General features: G+C 39.5%; 1 protein-coding gene across 1 annotated transcript in view; it reads left to right on the forward strand.

The window, feature by feature from the left end:
• The window catches only part of DENND5B (DENN domain containing 5B), a 210,836-nt gene that overhangs the window by 124,536 nt on the left and 69,710 nt on the right, over positions 1–16,590 (forward strand). The window contains exon 5 of the mRNA XM_027129299.1: positions 12,808–12,995. Within this exon, the coding sequence (XP_026985100.1) occupies positions 12,808–12,995 (188 nt within the window). The remainder of the gene's footprint in view (positions 1–12,807; positions 12,996–16,590) is intronic.

Consider the following 16,590-nt stretch of genomic DNA (forward strand, 5'->3'; position numbering starts at 1 on the left):
TGCCCACTTTCTGGAGAGTTTTTATCATAAATGTGTGTTGAATTTTGTCAAAAGCTTTTTCTGCATCTATTGAGATGATCATATGGTTTTTATTCTTCAGTTTGTTAATATGGTCTATCACATTGATTGATTTGCGTATGTTGAAGAACCCTGCCTCCCTGGGATAAATCTCACTTGATCATGGTGTATGATCCTTTTAATGTGCTGTTGGATTCTGTTTGCTAGTATTTTGTTGAGTATTTTTGCATCTATGTTCATCAGTGATATTGTCATGTAGTTTTCTTTTTTTGTGACATCTTTGTGTCATTTTGGTAGCAGGGTGATGGTGGCCTCATAGAATGAGTTTGGGAGTTTTCCTCCCTCTGCTGTATTTTGGAAGGATTTGAGAAGGATAGGTGTTAGCTCTCCTCTAAATGTTTGATAGAATTCACCTGTGAAGCCATCTGGTCCTGGGCTTTTGTTTGTTGGAAAATTTTTAATCATAGTTTCAATTTCATTGCTTATGATTGGTCTGTTCATATTTTCCATTTCTTCCAGGTTGTCCATTTTATTGGCATAGAGTTGCTTGTAGTAATCTCTCATGATCCTTTGTATTTCTGCAGTGTCAGTTGTTACTTCTCCTTTTTCATTTCTAATTCTGTTGATTTAAGTCTTCTGCCTTTTTTTCTTGATGAGTCTGGCTAATAGTTTATCAATTTTGTTTATCTTCTCAAAGAGCCAGCTTTTGGTTTAAGTGACCTTTGCTATTGTTTCCTTTATTTCTTTTTCATTTATTTCGGACCTGTTTTTTATGATTTCTTTCTTCTTCTAACGTTGGGGTTTTTTTGTTCTTCTTTGTCTGATTACTTTAGGTGTAAGGTTAGGTTATTTATTTGAGATGTTTCTAGTTTCTTGAGATAGGATTGTATTGCTATAAACTTCCCTCTTAGAACTGCTTTTGCTGCATCCCATAGGTTTTGGGTCGTCACGTTTTCATTGTCATTTGTTTCTAGGTACTTTTTGATTTCCTCTTTGATTTCTTCAGCGATCTCTTGGTTTTTTAGTAGCATATTGTTTAGCCTCCATGTGTTTGTATTTTTTAGTCTTTTTCCTGTAATTGATATCTAGTCTCATAGCATTTTGGTCAGAAGATATGTAATATGATTTCAATTTTCTTAAATTTACTGAGGCTTGATTTGTGACCCAAGATATGATCTATCCTGGAGAATGTTCCATGAGCAGTTGAGAAGAAAGTGTATTCTTTTGTTTTTGGATGGAGTGTCCTATAAGTATCATGTATGTCCATCTTGTTTAATGTGTCATTTAAAGCTTGTGTTTCCTTATTTATTTTCATTTTGGATGATCTGTCCATTGGTGAAAGTGGGTGTTAAAGTCCCCTACTATGATTGTGTTACTGTCAGTTTCCCCTTTGATGGCTGTTAGCCTTTGCCTTATGTGTTGAGGTGCTCCTATGTTGGGGGCATAAATATTTACAATTGTTATATCTTCTTCTTGGATTGATCCCTTGATCATTAAGTGGTGTCCTTCTCTGTGTCTTGTAATAGTCCTTATTTTAAAGTCCAGTTTGGGACTTCCCTGGTAGCACAGTGGTTAAGAATCTGCCTGCCAGTGCAGGGGATACGGTTTCAAGCCCTGGTCTGGGAAGATCCCACATGCCGCAGAGCAACTAAGCCAGTGCGCCTACAACTACTGAGCCGGTGATCTAGAGCCCGTGAGCCACAACTACTGAGCCTGTGTGCCACAACTACTGAAGCCCACACGCCTAGAGCCCATGCTCTGCAACAGTAGAGGCCACCGCAAAGAGAAGCTCGTCTGCCTCAACAATGAGTAGCCCCCACTCGCGGCAACTAAAGAAAGCCCATGTGCAGCAGCAACAAAGACCCAAAGAAGCCAAAAGTAAATAAATAATAAATTTTAAAAATAAGAAAATAAAGTCTATTTTGTCTGATATGAGAATTGCTACTCCAGCTTTCTTTTGATTTCCATTTGCATGGAATATCTTTTTCCATCCCCTCACTTTCAGTCTGTATGTGTCCCTATGTCTGAAGTGGGTCTCTTGTAGACAGCATATATATGGTTCTTGTTTTTGTATCCGTTCAGCCAGTCTTTGTCTTTTGGTTGGAGCATTTAATCCATTTACATTTAAGGTAATTGTCGATATGTATGTTCCTATTACCATTTTCTTAATTGTTTTGGGTTTGTTTTTGTATGTCTTTTCCTTCTCTTGTGTTTCCTGTCTAGAGAAGTTCCTTTAGCATTTGTTGTAAAGCTGGTTTGGTGGTGCTGAATTCTCTTAACTCTTGCTTGTCTGTAAAGGTTTTAATTTTCCATTGAATCTGAATGAGATCCTTGCTGGGTAGAGTAATCTTGGTTGTAGGTTTTTCCCTTTCATCACTTTAAAAGTATCCTACCACTGCCTTCTGGCTTGCAGAGTTTCTGCTGAAAGATCAGCTGTTAATCTTATGAGGGTTCCCTTGTATGTTATTTGTTGCTTTTCCCTTGCTGCTTTTAATATTTTTTCTTTGTATTTAATTTTTGATAGTTTCATTAATATGTGTCTTGACGTGTTTCTCCTTGGATTTATCCTGTATGGGACTCTCTGCACTTCCTAGATTTGACTTACTATTTCCTTCCCATGTTAGGCAAGTTTTCAACTATAGTCTCTTCACATATTTTTTCAGACCCTTTTTTTTTCTCTTCTTCTTCTGGGACCCCTATAATTCGAATGTTGGTGCGTTTAATGTTGTCCCAGAAGTCTCTGAGACTGTCCTCAAGCCTTTTCATTCTTTTTCTTTATTCTACTCTGTGACAGTTATTTCCACTATTTTATCTTCCAGGTCACTTATCTGTTCTTCTGCCTCAGTTATTCTGCTATTGGTTCCTTCTAGAGAACTTTTAATTTCATTTATTGTGTTGTCATCATTGTTTGTTTGCTCTTTAGTTCTTCTAGGTCCTTGTTAAATGTTTCTTGTATTTTCTCCATTCTATTTCCAAGATTTTGGATCATCTTTACTATCATTACTCTGAATTCTTTTTCAGGTAGACTGCTTATTTCCTCTTCATTTGTTTGGTCTGGTGGTTTTTTACCTTTCTCCTTCATCTCTGCATATTTCTCTGTCTTCTCATTTTGTTTAACTTACTGTGTTTGGGGTCTCCTTTTTGCAGGCTGCGTGTTCTTAGTTCCCATTGTTTTTCTTGTCTGCCCCCAGTGGGTGAGGTTGGTTCAGTGGGTTGTGTAGGCTTCCTGGTGGAGGAGACTGGTGCCTGTGTTCTGCTGGGTGGGACTGGATCTTACCTTTCTGATGGGCAGGGCTGCATCCATTGTTATGTTTTGGGGTGTCTGTGAACTTAGTATGATTTTAGGCAGCCTCTCTGCTAATGGGTGGGGTTGTGTTCCTGTCTTGCTAGTTGTTTGGCATGGGGCGTCCAGCACTGGTCATTGGGTTGAGCTGGGTCTTAGTGTTGAGCCAGAGATCTCTGGGAGAGCTCTCGCTGATTGATAATACGTGGGGCCACGAGGTCTGTGGTGGTCCAATGTCCTGAACTTGGCTCTCCCACCTCGGAGGCTCATGTCCGACACCCAGCTGGAGCACCAAGACCGTGTCAGCACACGGCTCAGAAGAAAAGGAAGAAAAGAAAAAAAAAAATAAAAAAAAAAAAAAGAAAAATTAAAAGAAGAAAAAATAATAAAATAAAAAATATTTTTAAATAAAAGAAGAAGAGAGCAACCAAACCGATAAAGAAATCCACCAATGATAACAAGCACTAAAAACTAAACTAAGATAAACATAAAAATCAGAAACAAATCAGTCACAGACAGCAAACCCCAAGTCTACAGTTGCTCCCCAAATCTACCACCTCAATTTTGGGAACATTTGTTGTCTATTCAGGTATTCCACAGATGCAGGATTCATCAAGTTGATTGTGGGGATTTCATCCGCTGCTTCTGAGGCTGCACGTAGAAATTTCCCTTTCTCTTCTTTATTTGCATGGCTCCTGAGGTTCAGCTTTGGTTTTGGCCCCGCCTCTGCATGTAGGTCACCCTCAGGTATCTGTTCCCCACCCAGACTGGAGGGGGTTAAAGCAGCGGCTGATTAGGGCTCTCTTGCCATCTCAGGCTGGGGAGAGGGAGAGGTATGGTAGTCATAATTGGAATGCGGGGTGGCCTATGGTGGCAGAGGCCGGCATGACATTGCAACAGCCTGAGGCACTCTGTGTATTCTCCTGGGCAAGTTGTCCCTAAATCTCGGGACCCTGACAGTGGCGTGCTGCACAGGCTCTGGGGGGGTTGGGAGGGGTTGTGGGTAGTGACCTGTGCTTGCACACAGGATTCTTGGTGGCAGCGGCAGCAGCATTAGCATTTCATGCCCGTCTTTGGGTCTGAACTGATAGGTGCAGCTTGCGCCCTTCTCTGGAGCTTGCTTAGGCAGTTCTCTGCCTTCTATGGGCACACAGGGAAGGAATCCCCTTTCCTAGCGCACCCTGAAACAATGGTCTCTTGCCTCTTCGGCAGGTCCAGACTTTTTCCTGGATTCCCTCCTGCCTAGCTGTGGTGCACTAGCCCCCCTTCAGGCTGTGTTCATGCAGCCAACCCCAGTCCTCTCCCTGCAATCTGACCACCAAAGCCCGAGCCTCAGCCCCCAATGCCCACCTGTCCTGGTGGGTGAGCAGACAAGTGTCTCAGGCTGGTGAGTGCTGGTCAGCACCGATCCTCTGTGCGGCAATTTCTCTGCTTTGCCCTCTGCACCCTGTTGCTGCGCTCTCTTCTGTGGTTCCGAAGCTTCCCCCCAACTGCCCATCCCACCCCCATCTCACGAAGGGGCTTCCTAGTGTGTGGAAACCTTTCCTCCTTCACAGCTCCCTCCCACTGGTGCAGATTCCGTCCCTATTCTTTTGTCTCTGTTTTTTCTTTTTTCTTTTGCCCTACCCAGGTATGTGGGGAGTTTCTTGCCTTTTGGGAGGTCTGAGGTCTTCTGCCAGCGTTCAGTAGGTGTTCTGTAGGAGTTGTTCCACATGTAGATGTATTTCTGATGTATTTGTGGAGAGGAAGGTGATCTCCGCGTCTTACTCCTCCTCCGTCTTGAAGGTCCCCCACTATGTTATTCTTTTTAAACTTTTACCTTTGTTTGTACTCTCTTTTTTATCTTTGTTTTCTGTTTTATTAATTTCTGGTTTTGTTTTTTACTTCCTTTGGACCCATCCCACCCCCAGTATTAGCATCTTAAGTATTTGAGTGTTACGTTAGTTGCATCCCACAAGTCTTAGTATCTGGTATTTTCATTATTCAATTCTAAGAATTTTTAAATTTTCATTTATTTTGACCATTTGCCTTTCTCCCTCTTTTTTTTTCTTTTTTGCCTTCTTTTGAAATAATTGAAACATTTTTTCTCATTGCAGTTTTTTTTTAAATTTAATTATTGTAGGTGTTATATGCTCTGTTTCTCTTTATTAATGGCAAACTTTGAGATTTTAACATGAACACTCAGTGTTATGTTAATCGGAATCTTTAAAATACAGGTACTCTAAAAATGCTTTGACTCCTATCACCCCCATCATGGCTTACTTGTTATAGTTGTTCAAAATTTTGATAATCCCTCAAATTAGGTATATTTTATGTACTTGATTTTGCTTAAAATTACTCATAATTGCCATTTTAAAAAAGATTCACATTCGATTTTGTATCTTAGGTATTTCTTCTGGGATTAGTCTCCTTATTCCTAAAGTGTATCCTTACAAGTTCCTTAAATGAGGTGGCATTGTCTATTAGATTTCGTTCATCTGACAGTGTTTTAAATTTGTCCTTGTTTTTGAAAGATGGTTTCATTGGATATTAAATTCTATGTTGAAAGTTTGTTTTTCCTCTCCCTCTTTGCACATTATATTCTGCTGTTATCTAAATGAGGGTTTCTTTATTTGTCCTGCTTGTGATTCATTGTGTTTCCTGAATTCTAGGGTTAGTATTTTTCACGTGTTGGAAAATTCTTAACCATCTTTCTAAATTTTACTTGCATCTGTCTTTTTTCTTTTTTATCCTCCTGAACTTTAATTAAACGTGTTACTCTGTCTTGCTCTGTCTTCCATATCTCTCAACCTCTTTTTCTATCTCTTTGTCTCTGTGCTGTATTCTGGTTGATTTATGTCCCACCTTATAAATTCTCTTTTTATCCATGTTTAATCCATAGTTAACCCTTCCTTTGACATTTTAATTTCAGTGGTCCTATAAATAGTCTTACTCCTAATTCTTCCTTTAATTTCCTTAAACATATTAAACATACACATTTTATATTCCTTCTCAGATAAATTCAATATCTCATGAGTTGAGGATTGAGGGTTTATTCCTCCAGGAAGGGTTTGTATTTTCTTTCACCAGGCACTTGAATTCACTGGCAACACAGGTTTACTTTAAGTTAAAATTCTCACTCTTAGTCTTTCTTTGGGCCATACAGATAACATGAGAGCCCCCAAACATCCTTGAAAACAAGCCAGTAGGTAGGAATTCACAGGGAGGCTTTTTTCCCCCTTCCTCCCTGGGCCTCGGCCAGGGCCAGGACAGACTACTTTCCTTGGCAATACAGATTTTGGTTTTGTTTTTTTCCTTTCTACAGGTTTTTGCCCTTTTAGGTCTAGCTTTTTGCAAGAGGATCTACCATCTTAATTCCAGCCCTTCTTGGACTTTGTCCCTCAACATGCACAGAGGTAAAACCAAAGCTCTAGGCCACCTTAGATCAGTAAACACTCCAAAGACAGCCAGATGTTTGAGTTTTACCACACTGGACTCTTGCTCACATTTTGTTCCCAGCCTCCAATGACTTCCCTTATTTTTATTTTTTTTTTAATTTATTTACTTTATTTATTTATTTTTAACTGCATTGGGTCTTCATTGCTGCGCACGGGCTTTCTGTAGTTGAGGCAAGCGGGGGCTACTCTTCGTTGCGGTGCACAGGCTTCTCATTGTGGTAGCTTCTCTTTCTGCGGAGCACAGGCTCTAGGCATGCGGGATTCAGTAGTTGTGGCTCGCGGGCTCTAGAATGCAGGCTCAGTAGTGGCGCACAGGCTTAGTTGCTACGCGGCATGTGGGATCTTCCCAGACCAGGGCTCGAACCCGTGTCCCCTGCATTGGCAGGCAGATTCTTAACCACTGCGCCACCAGGGAAGCCCCAACTTCCCTTTTTTTTTTGGCAAATTCATAGTCATGTATTGGATGTTATATAGCTATTTTATTTACCATTTGTAGACTAGTTTTGGAGTCCTAGTCTACAACACTGCCGTAAATAGAAATGTTTAAAAAAGATCACTGAACTAAAATTAAAATGAACAGATTGAGTGTGACAGTTATTACAGAATGTAACAACTGCTAGGCATATTAATGTAACTACTAGTAATGTAAAATAGGAAAATAATCCAGATCTTTTTTCTCTTTTACCAACAATTAACAATTATATCTAACCTACGTTAAATGATTTAAGTACATAGTATGTGCATAAATACTTTGTTTTAACCTTCATTGAAGCAATAAGATACTACTTTTCACATATCCTCATGAGTGTTAGGAAATTATATTTTTATGAATGTATAGATATATATATTTATAGGAAGCTATATTTTATTTAAAATTATGAATTAAACAAGACCTTTTAATTTAGAAAACAATTCTCAATGAATATATAGTTCATTGCCTATTTTGCAAGCCTATTTGACTTTGAAACATATGTATACTTTTTTAAAAAGTCATCTCATATCAAATAAATCCTTTTCAAGTCAGATTCAAATTATTTATTCTCATAGATCCATTTTGGGGGGATTCTACTTCCCACAGATTATTTCCATATAGATTATATTCAGCAAGTTTTAAAAATTGTGATAAGAGGGGCTTCCCTGGTGGCACTGTGGTTAAGGATCCGCCTGCCAATGCAGGGGACACGGGTTCGAGCCCTGGTCTGGGAAGATCCCACATGCCGCGGAGCAACTAAGCCCGTGAGTCACAACTACTGAGCCTGCGCGTCTGTAGCCTGTGCTCCGCAACAAGAGAGGCCGCGATACTGAGAGGCCTGCGCACCGCGATGAAGAGTGGTCCCCGCTTGCCACAACTAGAGAAAGCCCTCGCACAGAAACGAAGACCCAACACAGCCAAAAATAATTAATTAAAAAATAATACAATAAAAGCTCCTTTAAAAAAAAATTGTGATAAGAAAAAAACCCCATAAATTTACCATCTTAACTATTGCTTAGTGAAAAGTTCAGTAGCATTAAGTATATTCCCATTGTTGTGCAACCAATCTCCAGAGCTTTTTTCATCTTGCAAAGCTGAAACTCTATACCCATTAAACAATAACTCTGCATTTTGCACTCCTCTTAGCCCCTTCCTGACAACCACCATTCTTCGTTTGTTTGTATGAATTGACTACTTTAGATACCTCATGTAAGTGGAATTATACAATATTTGTCTTTCTTTGACTGGCTTATTTCACTTAACATAATGTCCTTAAGGTTCATCCCTGTTGTAGCATATGTCAGGATTTCCTCCCTTTTTAAGGCTGAATAACTTTCCATTGTATGTATATACCACATTTTGTTTATCCATTCATCCATTGATGGATGCCTGGATAGTTTCCACCTTTTGGCTACTGCGAATAATGGTACTATAAACACAGATGTACAAATATATCTTCAGCACTCTGCTTTCAGTTCTTTTGGGCATATACCCAGCAGTGGAGTTTCAGCAGGTTTTTAGTACTTAGCTGCTTCCTGCTGCTGCCAAACACACTTTGGTTTTCCATGTTGATAATATAGATATACTTTTAATAGCTTCAGTATATTTCATTATATAACTGGCCATAAATCTAACCCTTTTGTTAGTTACTTAGGGTATTATAAATAGTTTATTGTTATAAATGACACTTTATACATCGCGTCCATGTACATATGTTTTTGTATATTTGTGTGATAAATTACTAGAATTGCTGGGTCAGATGATCTGTATATTTTTTAAGCTTTTGATAGATACTGCCAAGTACAAAGCTCTAGCAATTTATGCTGCCTTTATAAGGCAATGTATGAGAATACCCTTTTCTCCACACCTTTGCTGTGATTTTCTTTTTAATCTTTGTCAATCTGATTAAAGCAAAATGTAGCTCACTTTTCAGCCATCATCGAGGGTGATTTTTTTTTAATGTTCATTTGAATTTGTATTCTGCCTTTTGTGATATCTTTGTGAACGAGGAAGATAAGCTGAATTATGCATGGGTCCAAGCCCTCAAAGCCAGCCTGGCTCAGTTAGTAACCAGTCACTGCCTCGAGTTAGTAAATGTATAATCTTTCAGCTGCATCAGGATGTTCACCAGAGGTGTGCTGTACACCACCATCCTCACACCTCCACTGGCAGTGCTTCGCAGTATGTAAACCCCAATAATCATGGCCTTTTCATGGGGCATTGCACCACCAGGCAGCGCTGGACCTGCTCTGTGTCACTCAGCCATCTCCTCAGCCTGCAACATGGGTCCTGTGCCCCCAACCTCAGCTCCAGCCCCAGGCCGCTGGACTGTCCCCAGGGGGCTGACCTTATTCTCCACAGTGATGCTGGTGGACAGGGGCCGAGACCCGGGGGATGAGACAGTGGAGGCCAGGCCATCTCAGAGTCTTTGCCTGTGCCACTGCTAGGCAAATTTTTGGCAGTATGTTTTATTGTATAACATAGGCAAGCATAATGTCCAATAGTTTTATTTCATTTTACATGTCCTAGATGTTAACATATTAATTTCTTAGTACACATTCATTGATCACTCACTATGTAGTAGGTCCCGTACCAAGTGCTAGAAATTCTGAGATTAAAAATATAGTCATTGCTCTCCAGCAGGTGAAGGTTAGCAGGGAATAGTGGAGAGATATATGAACAGATAATTATAATTGAATTTTAATAGTTTTAGTGAGAGGAATAATTAGTGTGATGGAAATAGAGGTGGGGTACTGTGGAAGCATGTGGAAGGGACTCTCTTGACGATAAGTATTCAGAGAATGCTTTCCAAAGGAACCATTGCCTAAGGAAAAAGTGGAACTTAGCCAGGTACTGCAAGGGGAAGAGATATTCTGGGTAGAGGGAAGGGGTGTACAGAGGCACAGGGACCTGTGAAAATATTTCATGTTCAGTAAATGAATTTTAAGCAGATAATGTGACTGTATATGTGGTGGTAAGAAATGAGGCAGGAAAGGGCCAAGTTATGAAGAGCCTCATATGCCGTGCTGAGGCATGTCTTAAATGTGGAAACTTATTACACATTCCTCACTTTGAGTATCAAAGAAAAAATAATTTTCCAAATTATTTAAATTTTTAAAAACATGCTTAAAGAAGAAAACTACCTTTTATTTCTTGATTCAGTTAAAAAGAATTGTCTTGTTTCTGCTAAGTAACTGCATTATTAAAATGTGTATGGCATTTAAACCAATCTTGAGAAAGCAGAACTGGAAAAAAGAATAGACATAGAACACCCACAAGTTGGTGGAATTGTGGTGAAGGAAAAATAAACCATGTGTATCAGTCTTTCATGTCTACTAGAAGAGAGGAAAACATATAATTTATTTTCACTTCCCAAGTGAAAGTTTACCATAATCAAAGCAAGAAAATAGCCCAAGATGCTGGTTTCCATTCCTTAAAGAATCTGTGTTTCCTTTGAGATTGAACATTTTCCATCAACAGCAGATAAAGTAGCCAAGCTGCTAGGGATTTGATATGACGGCTTAAAACCCTCTGCCTTTCAGGATAGGTCCAATCACGAGACAGATTAAACCACACAGTAATTTACATAGAGGAATGTAATAAGAAGAATTGTTAAACTATAATAGGAAACTATAAAGACATGAAGAAAACTCTAAAGGGTACCCTAGGAAGGACAAACTTGGAAGGAGACCCACTTCCCAAGGCTGAGGTTCATATCTCACTGAAGAAAGTGTGGTAGCAGCTCATTGGATGGTGGAGGTCAGTGGGTTGCCTGGGCCAGAGCTGATCCTCAGTCACCAGGCAAGCAGAAGACAAGACAAACCTCCCAGGTCCAAGTGAGCTGTGGCTGGTGGGCAGGCACACAGAAGTTGTCAGGGCGCCAGGTGGCTGTGTGAGATATGAGTGTGCCGTGTCCGCATTAGGAGGGCCCAGTCACTGAGGCTGCCCACTCTGGGCGTGTGGCCGGGGAAGTGGGACACCAGATGTCCTCACATATCCACACCAGTGATCAGCCATGCAGAAGGAGCAAGAACACACAAAACACTGCACCTTGCCCACTACACTCCAAAACCAGGGAGGAGAAGCGCTTCCTCCTGCAGTGTCTCTCTGCTGTCCTCTCTGGCAAAGTTTTCTGGTGTGTTCACTATAAAAGAGAACATGCTTACGGTCCAGTCCATTTTCATAGACCACCTATGGAGTGATTTGGAGCTCAGTAAATAGATCAATAGATAACTGGCACAGGATCTGACTGTTTAAAACCCTGAACCTTTCACCTGTGTCTGGCTTTTAAATGAGAAAGAAATTAAAAAGCCCCTGACACCCAGGAGCTGATCTAGCTCTCAGCTCAGCCTCCCTGTCACTGTAGACTGATTGGATGCTCATAGCTGAGCCATGTTGCTCTGTAGAGCATAAACGGTCTCACGGGACCATCCACTCCAAGCAAGGTCACTGTGCAACCCACAAAATACCAAACACCCTCTTCCCTCAAGCTGCCTGGTATTTGTTTTTTTTTTTTTTTGCGGTACGCGGGCCTCTCACTGTTGTGGCCTCCCCCGCTGCGGAGCACAGGCTCTGGACGCGCAGGCTCAGCGGCCATGGCTCACGGGCCCAGCCGCTCCGCGGCATTTGGGATCCTCCCGAACCAGGGCACAAACCTGTGTCCCCTGCATCGGCAGGCGGACTCTCAACCACTGCGCCACCAGGGAAGCCCTGCTTCTGAAGGTTTAAATAGGGATATAGACATATGTATGTATAGCATCCATGGCAGAGTGGTTTTAGAGGGCACTTTATTTGTAGCTATGTGAGTTGATGAATGTTAACTAAACTTATTGTGGTAATTTATTTTGCTGTTTATATATATATCAAATCATCATGTTGTACACCAAATGTTATATGTCAATTATATTTCAATAAAACTGGGGGTGGGGTGAGAAGGCACTTTAATACTGTGGACAGTTTTTAGTTTTGATAAATTAGTTCATGTAAACAAAACACAACAAAAAAACCAACCTCTAATTTTCTGGTAGCTTTCACTTTGTCCCTAGATTTGAGTTGGAGGTTAATGTAGGAAGTGTGACTATGAATGCATATATCTGTTGACTTCTTGTACCCACAAAATGAAGGCTAAAATAAATATAATAAGGATACCTATAGGCTATAGCCATGATCATTTATACAAGAAAAACAGAGCCTCTGAATTGAGGATTGCATAGATATACATGTATATAAAAAGTGATCAGTAGCAATATTCTTACACATTTTCAATGGGAGAAGTGCCAAGAGCAATTTTATTAGTTCTTATTTGCTTTGCATTTTGAGGGAACGTCAATACACATACCAGTGTTTTCAGAAGCAAAAAGCTTAATGATGTTTCCCACCTACTCATACCCCCTTAAAACCATTCAATGAAACCATTTAACTCTTTTAATTATGGTGGAATAGAGCTGACCTCTTTTCTGCATGGTCATGAAGAAACATTTTACTTATTTATTAGCACACGAATTTTTTCTGGAAATTCATATTTTCAAGCTTAATGCAGTGATTATGTTTTGACTTGTAATCTTCCCTACCATTTTTGTTGTTGCTGTTCTGTACAGATTATCAACGCCTGATGACTGTGGCGGAAGGCATCACCACACTTCTGTTCCCATTTCAGTGGCAGCATGTTTATGTGCCCATCCTCCCTGCTTCTCTGCTACATTTTCTTGATGCTCCTGTCCCTTATCTGATGGGCCTTCAGTCAAAAGAAGGAACTGACCGTTCTAAGCTAGAACTTCCTCAAGAGGTAAAAACTTACAGTGAACGATGAAGCACTTGCTGTTGTTGATTTAGGTCAAGCCCACTTTTGTTAGATAGCATTGTCTTTGTCTGAACTGAGTCTCTGGCTATTCTGCATCTTCCAAGTAGGTCTAGGGCAGAGGCTCAGCCATAGAATGCAGATCCTGATTCCTGATGATTATTATATGACATAGTCATTAATTAAACATGGATCAAAACAGGACAGTGGCAAATTTTCACAGCTGTAAATTTGTGAAGATGGAGCAGTAGTAGTATTATCTAGGAGCTTTATTATTTTAATAACATTTTATTTCTTTTTCCCTATTCCTGTTATAAATTTTGTTTTTAAGTGGTACAGCCCAATTTTAACATCCTTCAAATTATTGTATTAATTGAGGTGAATTTGATTCTTGACCTCTACCAAATGAAAAGTAACATCTTTCAGCAAGCTAGGGATCATGGAAATATTAAATACTTTAGCAGTCTGTTTTCAGACGTAAGGCCAGTTATCAGCTTTTTCTAAATGTTAGCTTAGCTCTCTGGTTGAGATAAAAATTCTAACCCTTGGGGCTTCCCTGGTGGCGCAGTGGTTGAGAGTCCGCCTGCCGATGCAGGGGACACGGGTTCGTGCCCCGGTCCGGGAAGATCCCACATGCCGCGGAGCGGCTGGGCCCGTGAGCCATGGCCGCTGAGCCTGCGCGTCCGGAGCCTGTGCTCCGCAATGGGAGCGGCCACAGTGGTGAGAGGCCCGCGTACCGCAAAAAAAAAAAAAAAAAAAATTCTAACCCTTAGCTTTTAGTCTACCTTAAGATTACTGTGCTTTCTGTGTGCTATATTTTCAAATGTTGTTTCAGAAGAAAATAAACAGGAATTCTTGAAAGCATTTTGAATCTAATTTTTAGCTGTTGTTAATGGTACTCAGAATTGAAATGTAAAGCCTTTGAATTGAAATATTGATGAGAGTGCCATGGCCTATTAAAAAACATAAAATGGTTAATTACATTATATTATTCGCTATTTAATTAGCACCTTTCTTAATAAAATCTTTCATGCTGTGCTTCACTCTTTTTTGTTCTTATTACCCATAGAGATTCTCATTTTAATAAATGAATTTAAAATAACACACTAAGCCACGGACGTTATACCCAGTAATGATTCTTGTAATCATCCACTGCTTACTTTATTCTAATGAATGTTTCCCTACGAAAATTAACATTTTTGTTCAGGGGCAAATAGCTTGATTCAGATCATATAAAATACACATGCAAACTGTTTTGCTCTTTTTTGAGCTTGTGCACGTTCTCTGCTTCTCCCTCTCTCTTATACCTCTTTTTTCTAATACCTGAACTCTCATTTTCTCTTTTATTAAATTAATCTAAGTATCTTGTTAGTTCAAAGAAGTAAGTCCTTTAAATTTTTAAGGAAAAAGAAATAGACTAGCCAAATGCATTTTGTTTTCTTTCTTTTTTTTTTTGGCGGTACGCGGGCCTCTCACTGCTGTGGCCTCTCCCGCTGCGGAGCACAGGCTCCGGACGCGCGTCCCCTGCATCGGCAGGCGGACTCTCAACCACTGCGCCACCAGGGAAGCCCATGCATTTTGTTTTAAAGACTTAAACAGTGACATGTTTTAGCTTCTTGTTGAGTAACTGGTCTCTTTGCATGTTAATTAAATGATATATTTTTAGACACATAAATATTATCTTTCCATTTTTGCATGAGTAATAATTGTTGAGCAATTTTAAATGCCACGTTGATGTATTTGTCAGGAAATCTTTCTGTCTCTATGCCTGTGTGTATACTCTGACTCTAAAAATAAACAAACTTAAAAATTCTGAAAGCTGTTACAGTAATGTCCGTGATTTTCTAATTTTTCATTCACTAAACCAACACTATTTAATAAATATACATACTCATGTATTCATAGAGTAGAATAATAAGAAATAACCTGAATCAGCTGTGAAAATAACACTGCTTCTGTATAGAAAGTATTCATTAGAGCATTACTGTTTTATAATAAAAGACTAATAGCATATCACTTTGCTCTGGTTTCATTTTACAATGAGATGAAAGAATCTACTCCACAGAATTTGGAGGAGGAAGTGGGTATAAAAATAGTCATTTTAAAAAAGTGACTGGTAATACCCTCCCTTGCTTTGAAAACTGTAAAATATACTAATAGCTAAAAATAGTGAGAGGGCTTCTTAGAATAGTTGTGAAAATAAGTTTACAAAATGATTATTTTAAGAAGACATGATTTTAGTTGTTAGCTAACTAATGTAACTACATAGACTTATAATTAACTACCCACTCACTTGCCCCATGATTCCAAAATGACAGGCACAGGTAGCGATTTGTTATATAGTTTTGGTCGGGGGAGCGGGGGAGAGTGATGGTGGAAGGATGTGGCACTGGGGATTAGTTGCATAGACTGTACCTCATTTTCTACCATTCTTGCTCATCTTTACACTGAACGGTAGACAAAAAAATCTAGGGAAAAACTGAAACAGCATTGCTTTTCTACTTTCTTTTTGTCATATCTTGCCCTAAAATTTTATGAAAATGTTAAATGTGCCCCTCTGGCTTACCCTTATACCAGCTTAACTTCAGCTATTGAGAAACCAGGACTCTTACCAAACATGAAGAGGGCTGTCCTGGACTCACATCCCTGGATACTTCTTCCTCTTGCCTATATTTTTAAGGTTCCACAAAATGACAATGTCCTTAAGCCTTATTCATTCATTCATCAAACAGTTGTATCATACACTACTAGTGTACAATATACGGGGAGACATCTAGAGAAAAATGTCACCTTTAAGAGGTGATTTCTGATTTCCAAAGTAAGACATTTACAAATATCAATAACACAGGCTAAAAAAAAACGAATAAGAGGAATGAAAGAACTAAGAATATATACAGAGGAAATCAAGATGCCTTTAGGATAAGAACATGGGAAGCCTTCATGGCAGAAGAGATCATTAAGCTTCAAGTCTTTGTCGCCTACTTTTGAGGGAATGTTTGTTGTTTTTAATTGGAAGTAATTACAGATGAAGGCTTCTGGGCAGTGTTAATCAGTAAAAATATAGAAATATTTAGTTCTAGGGACTTCCCTGTTGGTCCAGTGGTTAAGACTCCGCACTCCCAATGCAGGGAGCCTGGGTTCAATCCCTGGTGGGGGAACTAGATCCCACATGCATGCCACAACTAAAAGCGCCTGCATGTCACAACGAAGTTCTCGCACGAGGCAGCGAGGATTCCGCGGGCCGCAACTAAGACCCGGTGCAGCCAAATAAATAATTAAATATTTTTTAAAAAAGAAATAGTTCTAAAACATCATAAGATTGAGATGTTGAGTATATTTTTTATTCTTGAGTTCTTAAAATTTTTTTTTAATTTAATGGTATTAAAAGTGAGAAACTGACTTAGAATACTCTATTGTATGGAGTTCTTATCTGTTTTAGAAAAAGGGCTTTTTGGTTTTTCTTCAATAAATTTTTATAACACAAGTTTACATTCCCTATTTCTACTTTGTAATAATCAAAGCCCCAATTCAGGCTCCTGTAAGTCAGCATAGGAGGGTGAGAGGGACTTGCAGGAACATGAAG

The sequence above is a fragment of the Aethalodelphis obliquidens genome, unplaced genomic scaffold, assembly GCF_003676395.1.
Source record: "Aethalodelphis obliquidens isolate GAN/ISIS:26980383/991018 unplaced genomic scaffold, ASM367639v1 scaffold36, whole genome shotgun sequence".
NCBI classification, from domain to species: domain Eukaryota; kingdom Metazoa; phylum Chordata; class Mammalia; order Artiodactyla; family Delphinidae; genus Aethalodelphis; species Aethalodelphis obliquidens.